This window comes from Sciurus carolinensis, chromosome 3, assembly GCF_902686445.1.
Source record: "Sciurus carolinensis chromosome 3, mSciCar1.2, whole genome shotgun sequence".
In the NCBI taxonomy this organism is placed as follows: domain Eukaryota; kingdom Metazoa; phylum Chordata; class Mammalia; order Rodentia; family Sciuridae; genus Sciurus; species Sciurus carolinensis.
The window spans coordinates 17,734,536-17,748,365 of NC_062215.1; the positions used below are offsets into that span (position 1 = coordinate 17,734,536).

At 41.3% G+C, this 13,830-nt stretch overlaps 1 protein-coding gene across 1 annotated transcript in view; it reads left to right on the plus strand.

Annotated features, from left to right (window-relative positions):
* The first annotated feature begins 1,079 nt into the window (after positions 1-1,079).
* Positions 1,080-13,830, plus strand: part of LOC124979247 (leucine-rich repeat-containing protein 37B-like) — a 56,766-nt gene continuing 44,015 nt past the window's right edge. The window contains exons 1-8 of the mRNA XM_047543769.1: positions 1,080-1,941; positions 2,257-2,405; positions 2,742-3,383; positions 4,659-4,915; positions 7,544-7,615; positions 8,825-8,896; positions 12,250-12,321; positions 12,915-12,995. Coding sequence (XP_047399725.1) covers positions 1,080-1,941; positions 2,257-2,405; positions 2,742-3,383; positions 4,659-4,915; positions 7,544-7,615; positions 8,825-8,896; positions 12,250-12,321; positions 12,915-12,995 — 2,207 coding nt within the window. The remainder of the gene's footprint in view (positions 1,942-2,256; positions 2,406-2,741; positions 3,384-4,658; positions 4,916-7,543; positions 7,616-8,824; positions 8,897-12,249; positions 12,322-12,914; positions 12,996-13,830) is intronic.

The window sequence follows — 13,830 nt, forward strand, 5'->3', positions numbered from 1 at the left end:
CAGAAATCCCATTATAAGAGATCCATCCCTACAGATCCACTCTGAAAACCATTACTGTGTGCTCAGCCATACGCAAGGCACTGGGAATAAGAAGATGACACATTGTCTTTATACACCAGGGTTGTGTCAGGTAATAAGCAAGTAATAAAATAGATTATTATAAGGACTCTGGAAAAGTCATTTGGGTTCTAGTTTTAGTAGCGTTTCAAGAAAATTATTTAACTTGCAGGCTTTAACATCCTGTCTTCTCCAGATGTGTGCACATGAGGGACACCTCTAAAAAAGTATTGTTACGTCTGTGTGACCCAAGGTAGGAAGGGGATGTTTTCCCATGCCAGTGTAAAAGGCTGTCCACACGGATTCAAACCCCCTCTCAGACTGAATTGCCCCTGCCTAAAACCCCTCCTGCAGAAATTTGGAGTCATCACTGATTCTGTGGTAGCCCCAGCCTAACAGAGTTATGAATTAGTTATCAAACATGAAACAGGATACTGAGAGTTCAGAGGAAATGGCAACATTATGGAATAAATAACCTTGATGTATAAACATATAGTCTGCCTACCACCCTAACCGGCCCTCGTTTTGCAGGCCGCTTGCTTCTCGTGGAAGCAGTTCAGCCAAGGGGAGGAAAAATGTCTCGGATTTCCGCTTGGAAGAGGAAGAGTCCAAAACTGAACTAGCCCTACCCGCTACCGAATATCCCCTAACCCTGTGGCTACCTGGGGAATCTCTGTCTTCCCGACCCAGTGGGTTGCTAGAGTCCCGGGACCACCCAGGTCTGTGGCCCAAATCCTGCCTGGCTATGGGGATGGGGGCCTGTGGGAAGCGATTGTCGCCCCTGCTGGGGGAAGGGAAGCCTGGGTCGGGTGATTGTGGGAAGAGGTTCCCCCGCCCGAGCGCCCGAGCGAACCTAATAAAGGTTGCGTAAACAAAGATGTCATAAATAAAGGGCGGGGCGGGGCGGAAACCGGTTTCCCCGGCCGCACGCAGCTAAGGGCTGCCATAACGGTTCGACTCCCACTAGCACGACCCGGCACCCCATTGGCCTGGGTCGCTGCGCCTCGGAGCTTCCGTATGTCATGTCCCTACCGTGCAACTGGGTATTTCGGCTTCTCCTCGTGTGGCAACCTTTGTTGCTGCTCGTTGCAGCTTTTCCTCTGCCATTGACCCACTACCCTCCCCACCTGACCTCCGAACCCCCAGGGCCTATCAAGCCCTGGTCTCTGCACTCCTCTGAACTCCCACCCTTATCGCCCTATGCGCTTACACCCCCGGCAGACCCCGGGGGTTTTGATGACCTGGGGTCTTCTGCTCGCTCCCAGATGTTGGACCCGCCACAGAAGTTAACTGACAGTTTGCTTCCATTCCTGGGCAGGGATTCACCTGGAGAGCGGCCCCCAGAAGTTGATCAATTTGCAGTTCCACGTCAGGATCTGCACGACAAACTAACTCGGCAAGAGAGACTCCCAGAGTTGGTTCCAATGCTAGATAGGGATCAGAGTCAGGTCCCAGCGCTACCTTCTGGACTCAAAAGTAAGATTCGTACTGTCGATTTGGATCAGTCTACAAAACACCGGTCATTTAAAGTACTTGTTCCACCTCTGGGTAGTCCGACTTCAAAAGCAGCCAAGTTTATTTTTTTGCGACCGAATCTGAAGAAGGATGTAGCTGAACGTCGGAGATTTGCTAAGGTTGTTGTTGGAACTCCAAAGCAATTTGCAAAACTTCAGCTTCAAAAAAGCTTGCAGGATGATTATGTATATCCAAGTACGGATGTAGCTTATCCTGGCAGCCTACCTCCGGAATCCCAGGAGAACCCAGATGAACCTCTAGAAACCCATGACCAGGTTGAACCTCCTCTGGAGGCCCAAGATACTCCTGAGGAGCTCCAGTCCTCCTCATCCCAGCAAGAAGCCCCTGAGGAGCAGGAGGCCCTAGCAGGTGAGCCATCAGTGCGTCATAAACTTTCATCTCTAAGAAGTGACCCTGAGCCAGTTGCCACAAGTAAACCTGCAGTTCTGATTACCATAACTCCACAGGCAGTTAAAGAGGTTGGCATGCCTTCAGGCCAGCAGCAGGCCCCAACTCAGCCTTCAGAGGGTCTTGAGGCAGTAGAACCTTCATCAACCCAACAAGAGGCTCCAGCTCAGACTTCAGAGCTCTCAGAACCCTCTTTAGCCGAGCAAGAGACTCCAATTCAAGCTCCAAAGCCCCCTGTGGAGAATACAGCTGAAACTCTACCAACTCTACCTATAGTTCCATCTCTAGGTCAGGGTCAAGTTAATTATTATAATTTGCCCAGTGTTACAGGTAGGCCTGCGGACGTGGAAATAACCATAACTTCAGAGCCTACCAAGGAGGTTGAATCTTCTCTAGCCCAGCAGGAGGCCCCAGTTCAGCCAGAAGTCTCAGTTCAGCAGGAGGCCCCAGTTCAGCCAGAAGTCTCAGTTCAAGAGGCCCCAGTTCAGCCAGAGGCCCCAGTTCAGCCGGAGGCCCCTGTTCAGGAGGCCCCTGTTCAGGAGGCCCCTGTTCAGGAGGCCCCTGTTCAGGAGGCCCCAGTTCAGCCAGAGGCCCCTGTTCAGGAGGCCCCTGTTCAGGAGGCCCCTGTTCAGGAGACCCCAGTTCAGGAGGCCCCAGTTCAGGAGGCCCCAGTTCAGGAGGCCCCAGTTCAGCCAGAGGCCCCTGTTCAGGAGGCCCCAGTTCAGCCAGAGGCCCCAGTTCAGCCTCCAGAGTATGCTGAGGAAGTAGAACCTACTCTAACCCAGCAGGAAACCCCAGCTCAGCCTCTGGGCCCTGCTGTGGAGACTGAACCTTCTCTCAGTGAGCAGGAGACCACAGCTCAGCCTTCTGAGTCTCCTGGGGAGGACCAGTCTTCTGAAAGCCAGCTCGAAGCACCCGTGCAACCTCCAGACTTGCCCAGTGTGACTGGTAAACCTGCAGATGTGCTAATTACTATAACACCTGAACCCACTACAGAGGTGGGAACTTCTGTGATCAACGGTGAGGCTATAGTTCCTCCCTCAATTCCAACTAATGAGGTAGGACCTTCTGCAGCCCAGCCTGAAGTCCCAACTCTGCCTCCAGAACTTCCTAATGAAGTAGCTCAACCTCCAGAAGGTCAGGAGGTGACAGGTTCTTCTCTAGGTTCTGATCAAGTTGAGCCTCCAACTCCAGAGTTAAATAATGAGGTTGACACTTCGGCCCAACAGGAGACCCTAGATGAGTCCTCAGTGTCCCCTGAGCAGTTGGAACCTCAACCAAGCCCCCCTCTAGAGGAGGAACAAACTCCAGTTGATCAAGAGGTCCCCAGTCAGCTTGAAGAGTTGCCTGAGGAATCTTTATCAAGTCAGCAGGAGAGCTCATCTCTGCCCTCAACGCCCCCTGTGAGTGTTGAACTTCCACCAGTCCAGGAAACACGCCCGACGACGACGACGACGACAACGACGACGACGACGACGACGACGACGACGACTAAGCCTACAGAAACTACTATTATTCAAACTTATCCTGCAATCAGTGATTCCTTGTCATTTTCAGCTCAAGATCTGGAAGTGATGTTCAGAGGTGAGACTTCATTTTTGTCTAAAACCACAATTCAGCATGTGGCCCTGATAGTTACTGTACCTTCAGATGTCTCCAAAGAAGTGGAACCAATTCCCATCCAGCAAATTTCATTTTCCCCAACCCAGTTTAATTCCCCTTCCCAGTCTCCAGGAGTCTCTGAAAATGTTGAATTTTCTTCAGTCCAACAAGAGACCTCAACTCAGATAGAAACTTCTCCAACTCAGCAGCAGGTCCTAACTCAGAATCAAGTTCAGTATCCATCACCCAGTGTCACATTTCAACCTGCAGACGTGGAACTCACCCTAAGTCCAGAACCCACTAAACCTTCTACAGCCAAGAAGAAACCTACAGCTCCTCCAACGCTCCCCGAAATTACTTTTCAAACCCTACAGGAGACCTCAACTTGGCGACCAGTATATCAAGAAATCATAGTTCCAACACAAGAAACACAAGAAACTCCTCCAACTCAGCAGCAGGTCCTATCTCAGAATCAAGCTCAGTATCCAACATCACCCAGCTTCACGTTTAAACCTGCGGATGTGGAACTCACCATAACTCCAGAGCCCATTGTAGAGACTGAACATTCTACAACTTTGCCTCCAAAGCCCACTAAGGTAACACTTCTACGTCCTCACCAGGGAACTACGAATCCTCCTCCAAAACCCCCTGAGATGATAACATTTCCACAGCTAAATCTGGGGACTACAATTCTTCCTCCAGAGCCCCCTGAGGTGACACTAGTACGTCCGGATCAATGGACTACAACTTCTCAAGTCAACCATGAGGAGACTTCAGTCATGGCTCAATCTTTTGATGTGGAAATAACCATAACACCAAAACCCAACGTGGAGGTCGCATCTTCTCAAACCATGCAGGGGAAGCCAATTCAGCTTCCAGAGCCATATAAGGAGATTATAGCTAAACCTCCCGTGTATTATGAGATTACACTTCCAACAACAACGAATCCAACCCTGCCGCCGGTGTCATCTAGTGTTGGAGTTCAACCTCCAGATGTGACGATTACCCTGACTCCAATACCCACTGCAGTAACTGAAAATCCTGTAACCCTGAATAATCCTACAACTCTTTCAAAGTTCCCGGAAACGACCCTTCCACAACCAAACCTGACTGAATTCACAGTTCCACATGTGAATCCAGAACAAACCGCGACTCATTTCCCAGAAATTTATGCCACAGAAAAGGAAGAGAATGCCACCACGAGCACCAATATATGTGAGCTCTGTACCTGCCAAGATGAGACACTGTTGTGTGTCGGTCTCAACCCAGTGCAGAAACTCCACCGAGTGCCTGTGCTCGAGCCCTACAGCTACAATGGCACCTTCACAATCTTGTAAGCATCACCTTTTCTCCTTTGTGCTCTGCATTCTGCCTATCTTGGTAGCCTTTTCCTCAAGGGTCTCCTGGGCCTCCTCATCTCCTCCTTCCACTCCCCAACCCACATTGACTGACTTTTTGCTTTTAGTTTTTGCTTGTCAACTTTTCCCATATCCTCTCCTCCTCCTTACTAAAGTGCCCTTTCTCCAGTCTTTTACTTGTGAACGTTCTTTATTTCCTTACCCATTTTTATTTAGCTCTATCATATCATTGCTTAAACTTTGCCATTTTACTCCATCTGCTCTACCACACATTAATGATGATATAACCAGTGGTGAAGGGTAGATTCTTGAATCAGACTGCCTGAGTTTGAACCCAGATCTTTCATTTATTAGCTTTGTGAACTTGGGCAAATTATCGAGCTCTGCGACTCGATTTCTTCATTTGGAAAATGAGGATTATGATAGTTACCATTTCACAGGATTGTTGTGTAATTTAGATGAAGAGTACATGTAATACTTATATCAGTGCCTATCATATATTTATGAATGTTAGTTATTAATATTATTATTCAGTCCCTCAGTTATGTTCAGAATTCATCTTGACCTTGACCTTTCAATATATAGCATCCATTTTGTGCCCAGCTGAGGGCTAGGTACTGTGGGAACCACAAAAGTATGACATTGTCCTCAGAACACGAAAATGATAGGTGGGAAGAAACATAAAAATGGAGATGATATATAAGTACTAAAAGAGGATGTAGACCAAAGGTGCTATAATTCTTCAGAATCTGTCATCACTGAGGTATGGATGTTAGGGAAAGCTGCACAGATAAGCTAAAATGTTACCTGGGGCTGGAAGGGTGGCTATAATTGTTAATTATAATTGAAAAAACAGGGAGTACAGCCTACACAAAGGAATGACCAGGATTTAGTAGACTAGTATGCCTCAAAGAATTGGGTTAGGAAGCAGAGCCACTGAACATTTTCAAGCAAGAGACAAAAATAATTAAAACAAGAGATTGTTTTAGAATCCATATTTAGAGTGATCTAGAGGAGAAAGCTTAATTGGGGGACACCTGGAAAATGTTAGCAAAATCTAGGAGTAAAACAAGAAGGGGCTGAGTCAGTGGTTGTGATGGGAGTAGAAAGAAAATCCTTGTGGGGGCAGGGTGGGGGAGGGGAGGGGAATGGAAAAGACAGTAGAATGAATCAGACATCACTTTCCTTTGTGCATATATGAATACACGACCAGTGTAACTCCAAGTCATGTATATCCACAAGAATGGGAAGTTATACTCCATGTGTGTATGATATGTCAAAATACACTCTACTGTCATGTGTAACTAAAAAGAACAAACAAAAAATTAAAACAAAAAAATCACACTTCCATCAACTTATTCTGTTTGATAACAAAAATGCCAGGTTTTAAAAATAAGAATTTAAAAACATTTTAGGACATGACCATAGTCTGTTAAAAGAAATAAAACAAACCGGAATCATATTTAAAAAAAAAAAAATCCTGGGGGCACTAAAGGAAAAAACGAAGAACTTAGTGACGGACTAAAGAGATGGGGGATGAGGTGTACAGAAAAGAGGAAAATAAAATATGGCCCCACCGGTTTTGTCCTGTATGGAGATGAGAATGCTGGTGACATAGCAGGTGGAAACAACCCCAGGAAGGAAAGTCAGTTGGAGGGAAATGAGTTCAGTCTTAGGCATTTCTTAGTGGGGACCATAAAGCCGTCAGAAGGCTTCTGGTTGAGTAGAAATGTCCATAGGCAGATGAGCAGGCTTATCCTCCAACACCAAACTCCAAGAAAAAGTCTATGTAAAGGTGTATAAACCAGGAAAGTTGTTGCTAAGGGATAAGGACAGAATTTTTAAAAGTTCAAGTTATCTGTAGAGTTGAAACTAAATATTTAATAGCTTCTTTTAAACATGTCATTCATAGATACATTCTCACATTTTTTTTAAAAAAGTCACAAGTATATAGGATAAAAGTAAAAATTCATACTCTACCTTTGTCACCCCTTGTCCATGCCCAACCACCCACAAGATGACCCCTGTTACATTTTGGTGTGTGTCTTTCTTTCTGATTTCTGTGCCTTTTTTTTTTTTTTCCCGATGAAGTTTTTTTTTTTTTTTTTAACCTTCCCTCTGATTCATGTTTTTTTCCTGTGCAACATTTTCAAGAGGTCTTTCTACATCAGCACATTAGTTCCTCTGATTTCTTATTGTCCTTATCCTCTTAATACCTGAAGAAATTTCAACAGAGGGCACTTAGGCAAAGCTTTGGGGTTACCTGCAGTGTATTTCTTTCTTTCCTTCTTTTTTTTTTGTCCATGTGTTTCTTGATTCATATTTGTTAATAATGGTAAATTCTTGCCCATTTTTCTGTTAAAATTGGACAGATAGGAAGTTAAACTTTTGAGGAGTTGCCTTGTCATTTGTGCCCATGGCCCACATTATTCCTTTATTGTACAAACTGGGAAGCTGATAGTTCTGGAAATTAGAAAGCTGGGTTTTCTGTTGTGTTTGTTTTTTCTATATTTGAATGGCCCCCATGAGTCTGCCTTGATTGTTTTACTTATTCTGTTCATTCTTTTCCTACTTATTCAAAGGTATAAACTGTTTCTTCACAGGAATTTCCAAGGAAATGTTATTTCTTACATTGAAGAAAACATATGGAGATCATACCGTTGGACTGAGAAACTGTGAGTATATTCTCTCAAAACGTGAATACAGAAAATCTGCATTGTAAGATCCTTCTTAGTCTAGAATGTTGAGGCCAGTACCTCTTAGAAAAAGATTTTCCCCTCCATATCTCAAATCAGCCTGTGTTGAATGAAGTTCCGTGGTTATTTTAAAAATTGAATTTCGGGGCTGGGGAGATAACTCAGTTGGTAGAGTGCTTGCTTTGTAAGTACAAGGCCCTGGGTTCGATCCTCAGCACCCAAAAAACAACAACAAAAAAAAAAACAAAAACAAAAAAATTGAATTTCATGGGGCCTGGGGTGATAGCTCAGTGGTAGAGCACTTGCCTAGCATGAGTGAGGACCTGGGTTCCATCCCCAGGATCACAGCAACAATAATTAAATATTCAATTTTGTAAATTTAAATTTATTTTCCATTATATAAGTAATACATGATTACATAATTTTAAAAATATTAATTTTAGTTGTAGATGGATATAATGCTTTTATTTTTATGTATTTATTTTCATACGGTGCTGAGGATCGAACCTAGAGCCTCACACCTGCCAGGCAAGCGCTGTACCACTGAGCCACAGCCCAGCCCCATGATTACGATCTTAACGAATGAATGTGAAATAACAGGCATAGTGAGCCCCTCCTTGTGCTCTAACCCTCCACCCCTGAGGAAGCCATCACTCTGAGCTTGGTATATATCCTTCCAGACCTTTCCCTATGCATTTCCCTACACACATATTTACATACAGCAAAATAGGTCTGTGGCATGGTTTTATTATCTTTTTTTATATAAATGGTAACATTATGCAACTGATTTTCACTTCTTCATATGTCACGTTTCTTTCTAGCACACAGAGGCTACCGTATTCTTTTGAAGTCATACATAATGTTCCAAAGTATGAACATATCATGGTTTATTTAATAATATTCCCCTACCAATGGATGTGTAGTGTATCCAGTTTTCCTCTTACATGCATAACCTCAATGAACATGCTTCTTGGTGAACAGGGGAAATACTTATATAGAATAGAAATGGGATTTTTGGGGGGTGAAGATTATTATCGATATGAAGTTTTATCTGCCCTCAAAAAGGCCATGCCACCTTATACTCCTGGTGACAGAATATGACAACTATTATTTTCTCATACTTTTTTACTGGGTATTCTCCATCTTTGGGTTGAATATTGATCCAGAAATAACCTTTCCATCTTCCAGAATTCTCAGTGAAAACTCCCTGACTGAATTACACAAAGATTCCTTTGAAGGCCTGCTATCCCTCCAGTATTTGTAAGTTAGTTAATCACATTTATTTGTGAGTTATGAGTTATCTATAAAATGAATAAGGGGTTAAAATTAGATAATCTGTAAAATCTATCCCAGCAATTAAATTTTGTGATTATGTAAGTTTGTATAGGTATTAACCCATCTCTAGCATTAAATACCTCCTAAGCATTTTTAGTTTTAAAAATTATGTAGATAAGATACAGATGAAAAAAACAATTCCACTTATAGTGGAATTGGGAAAGTGATAGTAAGATCAGAGCAATTACTAACACTCTATAAACCTTGTTTTATAAGTGTTCATATGTATTTATATCTAGTCTACAGCCTATGGATCAAATTCAATCCACATCTCATAAGCTAAGAATGGTTTTTACATTTTTAAAGTGTTGTAAAATAAAAAGAAAAGAATATGCAGCAGAAGTCTAAAACATGTGGCCTGCAAAGTCTAAAATATTTACTATCTGACCTTTACAAAAAAAGGTTTAAACAAGTTGGATCAGTAGAACAAAGGGAATTAAAGTTAACCTCAGTTTGATGCCTACAAGAGATTAAAAAAAAAGGCCACCTATATTAATTTGAATGCCATTAACCCAGAATGTTTTAACAATTTAAACTGAATTAAATTAACACTTAAAGACTAAATAATTAGCTAAGTAAATAAATCACATAAATAATAATATCAAGATGAATAAACTACTGAGAACATACCAGTATTAAGAATTTCAATGCAGGAATTGCCATACCTACATTAAAAATAGATATTTGCCAAACACAGAAAGCCAAGAGTTGTATGTTTTCTCTCACGAGTGGAAACTAGAGAGGAAAAAGGAAAAGAAAGGCGTGGGTAAGACTCATGAAAACCAAAGGGAGATCAGTAGAAAAGAGGAAAGGAAATGGGGTGAGAAGAGGAGAAGAAGGGGAAGTGCTGGGGAGTGATATTGGTCAAATGATAGTGTTATATTGTGTGCACGTACAAATATATAACTATAAATCTCAGCATTATGTACAACTATAATGCACCAATAAAAATGTGGGAAGATCTGGCATGGTGGTGCATGCCTGTAAATTCAGGAGTTCAGGAGGCCGAGGCAAGAGGATTGCAAGTTCAAGGCCAGCTTCAGCAATTTAGTAAGGCTCTAATCAACTTAGCAAGACCCTGTCCCAAAATAAAAAAATTAAAAGGGCTGGGGATATGGCTCAGTTTTAAAGTGTCCGTGGGTTTAATCCTGGTATCCCCCACCCCCCCAAGAAAATAGATATTTGAAATGATGATTAAATGATGTAACTTGAAATGTTTCCATTAAGTAAACAGATCAGAACTGCCCGTAACTTTTCATTAATCACAAAATTAAAATCTCTCTCTTCTTGTTGTCAAGGAGGGAGTACTTGCATAGTATTTCTGTCTGGTTAAAGATAAGAAGATAATTTAGGTTCTTTGCTATGATAGCTTGATTTTTATCCTTTGTACATGGGATACAGATATGTATGAGTCATTAACCCTATTAAACTAATTAATGATGCTTTTTTAGCAAATTTATTCTTTCAAATGTAAAAAGCTTAAAGGAACTGTGGGTATAAAGAGCTTCACATGGTACTAAAAATAGTCCTTTGAATTATCAAACCTCTTAGGCCCTAAGGGACAACCACTTTTATATTGGTGGTCTTGGTCACTTCTGCCTCAAACCTTACAAACATGGTTTGGAGAAAATAGATGAGCTAACTGCTTAATGGAGTAGACTTTTCATTATTTCTACTATGTAATACTTTGTTAGCTAATAATTTCATGTTAGCATATATATTCACATTTATTTTTTAAAAATGCTAGCCAATAAAAAAGAGCTCAGAAAAACATGCCAAGCACCGTGCCTAGTATTAGAGGCACAAAGATGAATGAGACAGGTTCCTACCCTTTCAGAACTCAAACCATAATGCAGCAAGGGCCCAGTGGATGACAAGGTGCTGAAGAGGTGCAGCAGAAGGGCCAGCCATGAAGCCATAAACTGGATTCCTTTTCAAATAGTCGTTTTTGTGCCCCTCTTTGCTCCCCAGTGCTATCCATTTATTTTATTACTATTTGAGTTTGCTCAAATACTTGTGTCAGTTTCAAACCTGGAGGGCACCGCAGATGAACAAGACCTAATCCAGGCTTTCCAGGAGTTTGTATCAAAAGAAATGGAATGCAAAAATAATTGCATTAAAAAGAAATGGATAGGGGCAGTAAAAGGTATAAATTGTGTCTACATCACAGAATAGGAGAAAAGATTTCAAACTGGGTCAAGGAAAATGTTCCTAGAGCAGTGCTGTTTGAACAGGACCTTGAAGGAGCCCACTGGGAATCACCAGCTAGGCATCTTGGGGAGAATATACTAAGCTTGCAAAGGGAGAGCGGGAGGAAGGCAAAACCCAGGAATGTGTTTGAGGAGTGCCATGGGCACCTGTAGGGTACAAGAGGGAGAGTGGAACCAGACCTTCTAAGACTTGAGTGCCAAGCAAAGGAGTCACGAATGGGAACCATCTGCTCTGCTCTAAAACAACCTTGAACCTCCTCTCAGAATCACCTGGAGGACTTGGTAGAACTTGGTTCTGGACACCCGCCGCCCACCACAGTTACTGATTCAGTTGTTCTGGAGTAGGGCTGAGAATTTGCATTCTTCAGAAGTTCCCAGGTGATACTGGGCTTGAAGAACCACTTCTAGAGAGCCTATGTGGTGACTGTGTTCAGGACTGATTAGAAAGGGAGAGACACCAGTCATGGTGGTTACACCCATCCAGGTGAAAAGTGAAGGACAAGCTGAAACCCATGGAAGTAAGAGTCAACTCTAGTCAGAATGGGTGTTTTCAGTTAAAAATCCAGTTCCTTGTTGTTTTTTATTGTCCCAGCACTACACAACTGAAGCAGTTACCTTTATGGAATATTAAGGTAATATGAAACCAAAATGAGTTTCCATTACTATGATAGAAAGTACAGTTTTGAAAGTCATTTATTAATTAGAGGAGTAACTGCCTTTCAAATGATATGAAAGGTCTCTTTTTCTTCTAGTTTTAAACTGGGTTAAGACAATAGAATAAAGGACTGAGGGTATAGCATGCACAAGACCTGAGTTCAATCCCCTGTACTACACACACACACACACACACACACACACACACACACACACACATGAAAGAAAAAACAATTAAACCAGGAGAAGAGTGGGCAAGGTTAAAAACTCTAAGAAGTTCAAATATAAATCCAAAGGTTTAGAATTTAAACAAAAACTAAGTATTCAGTATTAATAATTCTCAATTCTATTTATTCATACTAATTAGATACCTAATATCTAACCAAGGCAATATTTTCCTTTTACTTTTCCTAGAGATTTATCCTGCAATAAAATACAATCTATCGAAAGACGTACATTTGAACCACTACCTTTTTTGCAGTTTATGTAAGTTACAAGTATGATTTCATGATATTTGAAATTTTATAAACTCCCTTGCTACTCATTTGAAATTATGATTAAAATTTTACTAGTAAAAAGTTACTAAAGTTATTTAGCAAATCCTTTTAGCCTCTAGCAAAGAATAGTGTGAGAATTATTACATGGGTTGAAACAAGTCATTACAGAGCAGTAGTTCAATTAGTGTGATTTTGCACCCAGGTGACATTTTGACATCTATTGACCAGACACCAGGGATGCTGCAAAACATCTACAATGTACAGGACAAACCTCCACAACAGAAAATTGTCCAGCCCAAAATGTCAATAGCATTGAAGTTGTGAAGACTTGTTTAAGAGAATTAAGTATCAAGTATTTTTTGAGCATTCACTGTTTTATAGCTAAGGCTCTGCATGTATAAATGCAGAAGTATAAATCATAAGCCAGTATCTTCCGCAGTGAGATTTCTTTAGTGTGTGGAAAAAGTATTGTGGTTTATATTTCATCATAGATAAGTTAGAATCACTGCTAAATGATCAATGTTCTGAAAGAATATCTTTTTTCTTCTCCTCCTTCTTTGGCTTATATCTTTTTTTTTGTAGAAACCTTGGTTGCAATTTAATCACAGAACTGGGCTTTGGAACATTTCAGGCATGGCATGGATTGCAGTTTTTACACAAGTTGTAAGTGAAATGGAAGATAAATACCTGTACCAAAAAAAAAAAAAAAAAAAAACCTATGTGTTAAAAACCTTATACAGTTATTGGTTAGCTGTTGTAAACCCTGTCTGAACTCTGAAAAGTATGTCTTAAGATCCATCCATTCTTTTCAAATGAGGAAACTAAGGTACAAAGAGGCCAAGAGACCTGTCATTTATATAGGACATGCTCTGCTTTTTCTAGAACTGATCTCTGGCATGGACAATAGAAAGCATCATGCAAGTAACACCCAAAATAGCCTTGGACGATGCTCTGACATGTGAATGGTCCTTGAATTTCACTTGGGAGTTTAACTCTGATTCCATTTCATATTCAGAGTCCCTAACTGCTTAAATGTATGCACCATTGGGCTACAAAGAATCAAGTTTAGTATAAAGTCCTCCAGGGAGCACAAGTTTAGGCGCTTTCTCCATGGAAAGCAGAAAAGAATACTGAAAACCTGGCACAGGGGACCTCTCTCCCCAGAGCATTATTTTTCTAAAAGAATTATTTTTCTAAAAATAATTCTAAAAGAAATATTTTTCTAAAAATGTGTGTCTTTGAAGCCATGAATTATCTGTAGGCAATAGGAACCTTTGAGGTGTGGGAAATATGGTGTTTATGTTATAGTGTACAAAATATTTGTAAAGACAATACATTGCTCTAACCTAATTACATATACTTTTTTTCCTGACTACCTGCAACAAGAAATATGAGTTTTATTCCCTTTCAGTTCAAAGGGGAATTTTTTTGTTTTTGTTTTTTACTTTTTTATTTATTTTGGTTTTTTGTTTTGTTTATTTGTTTGTTTGGTGCTGGG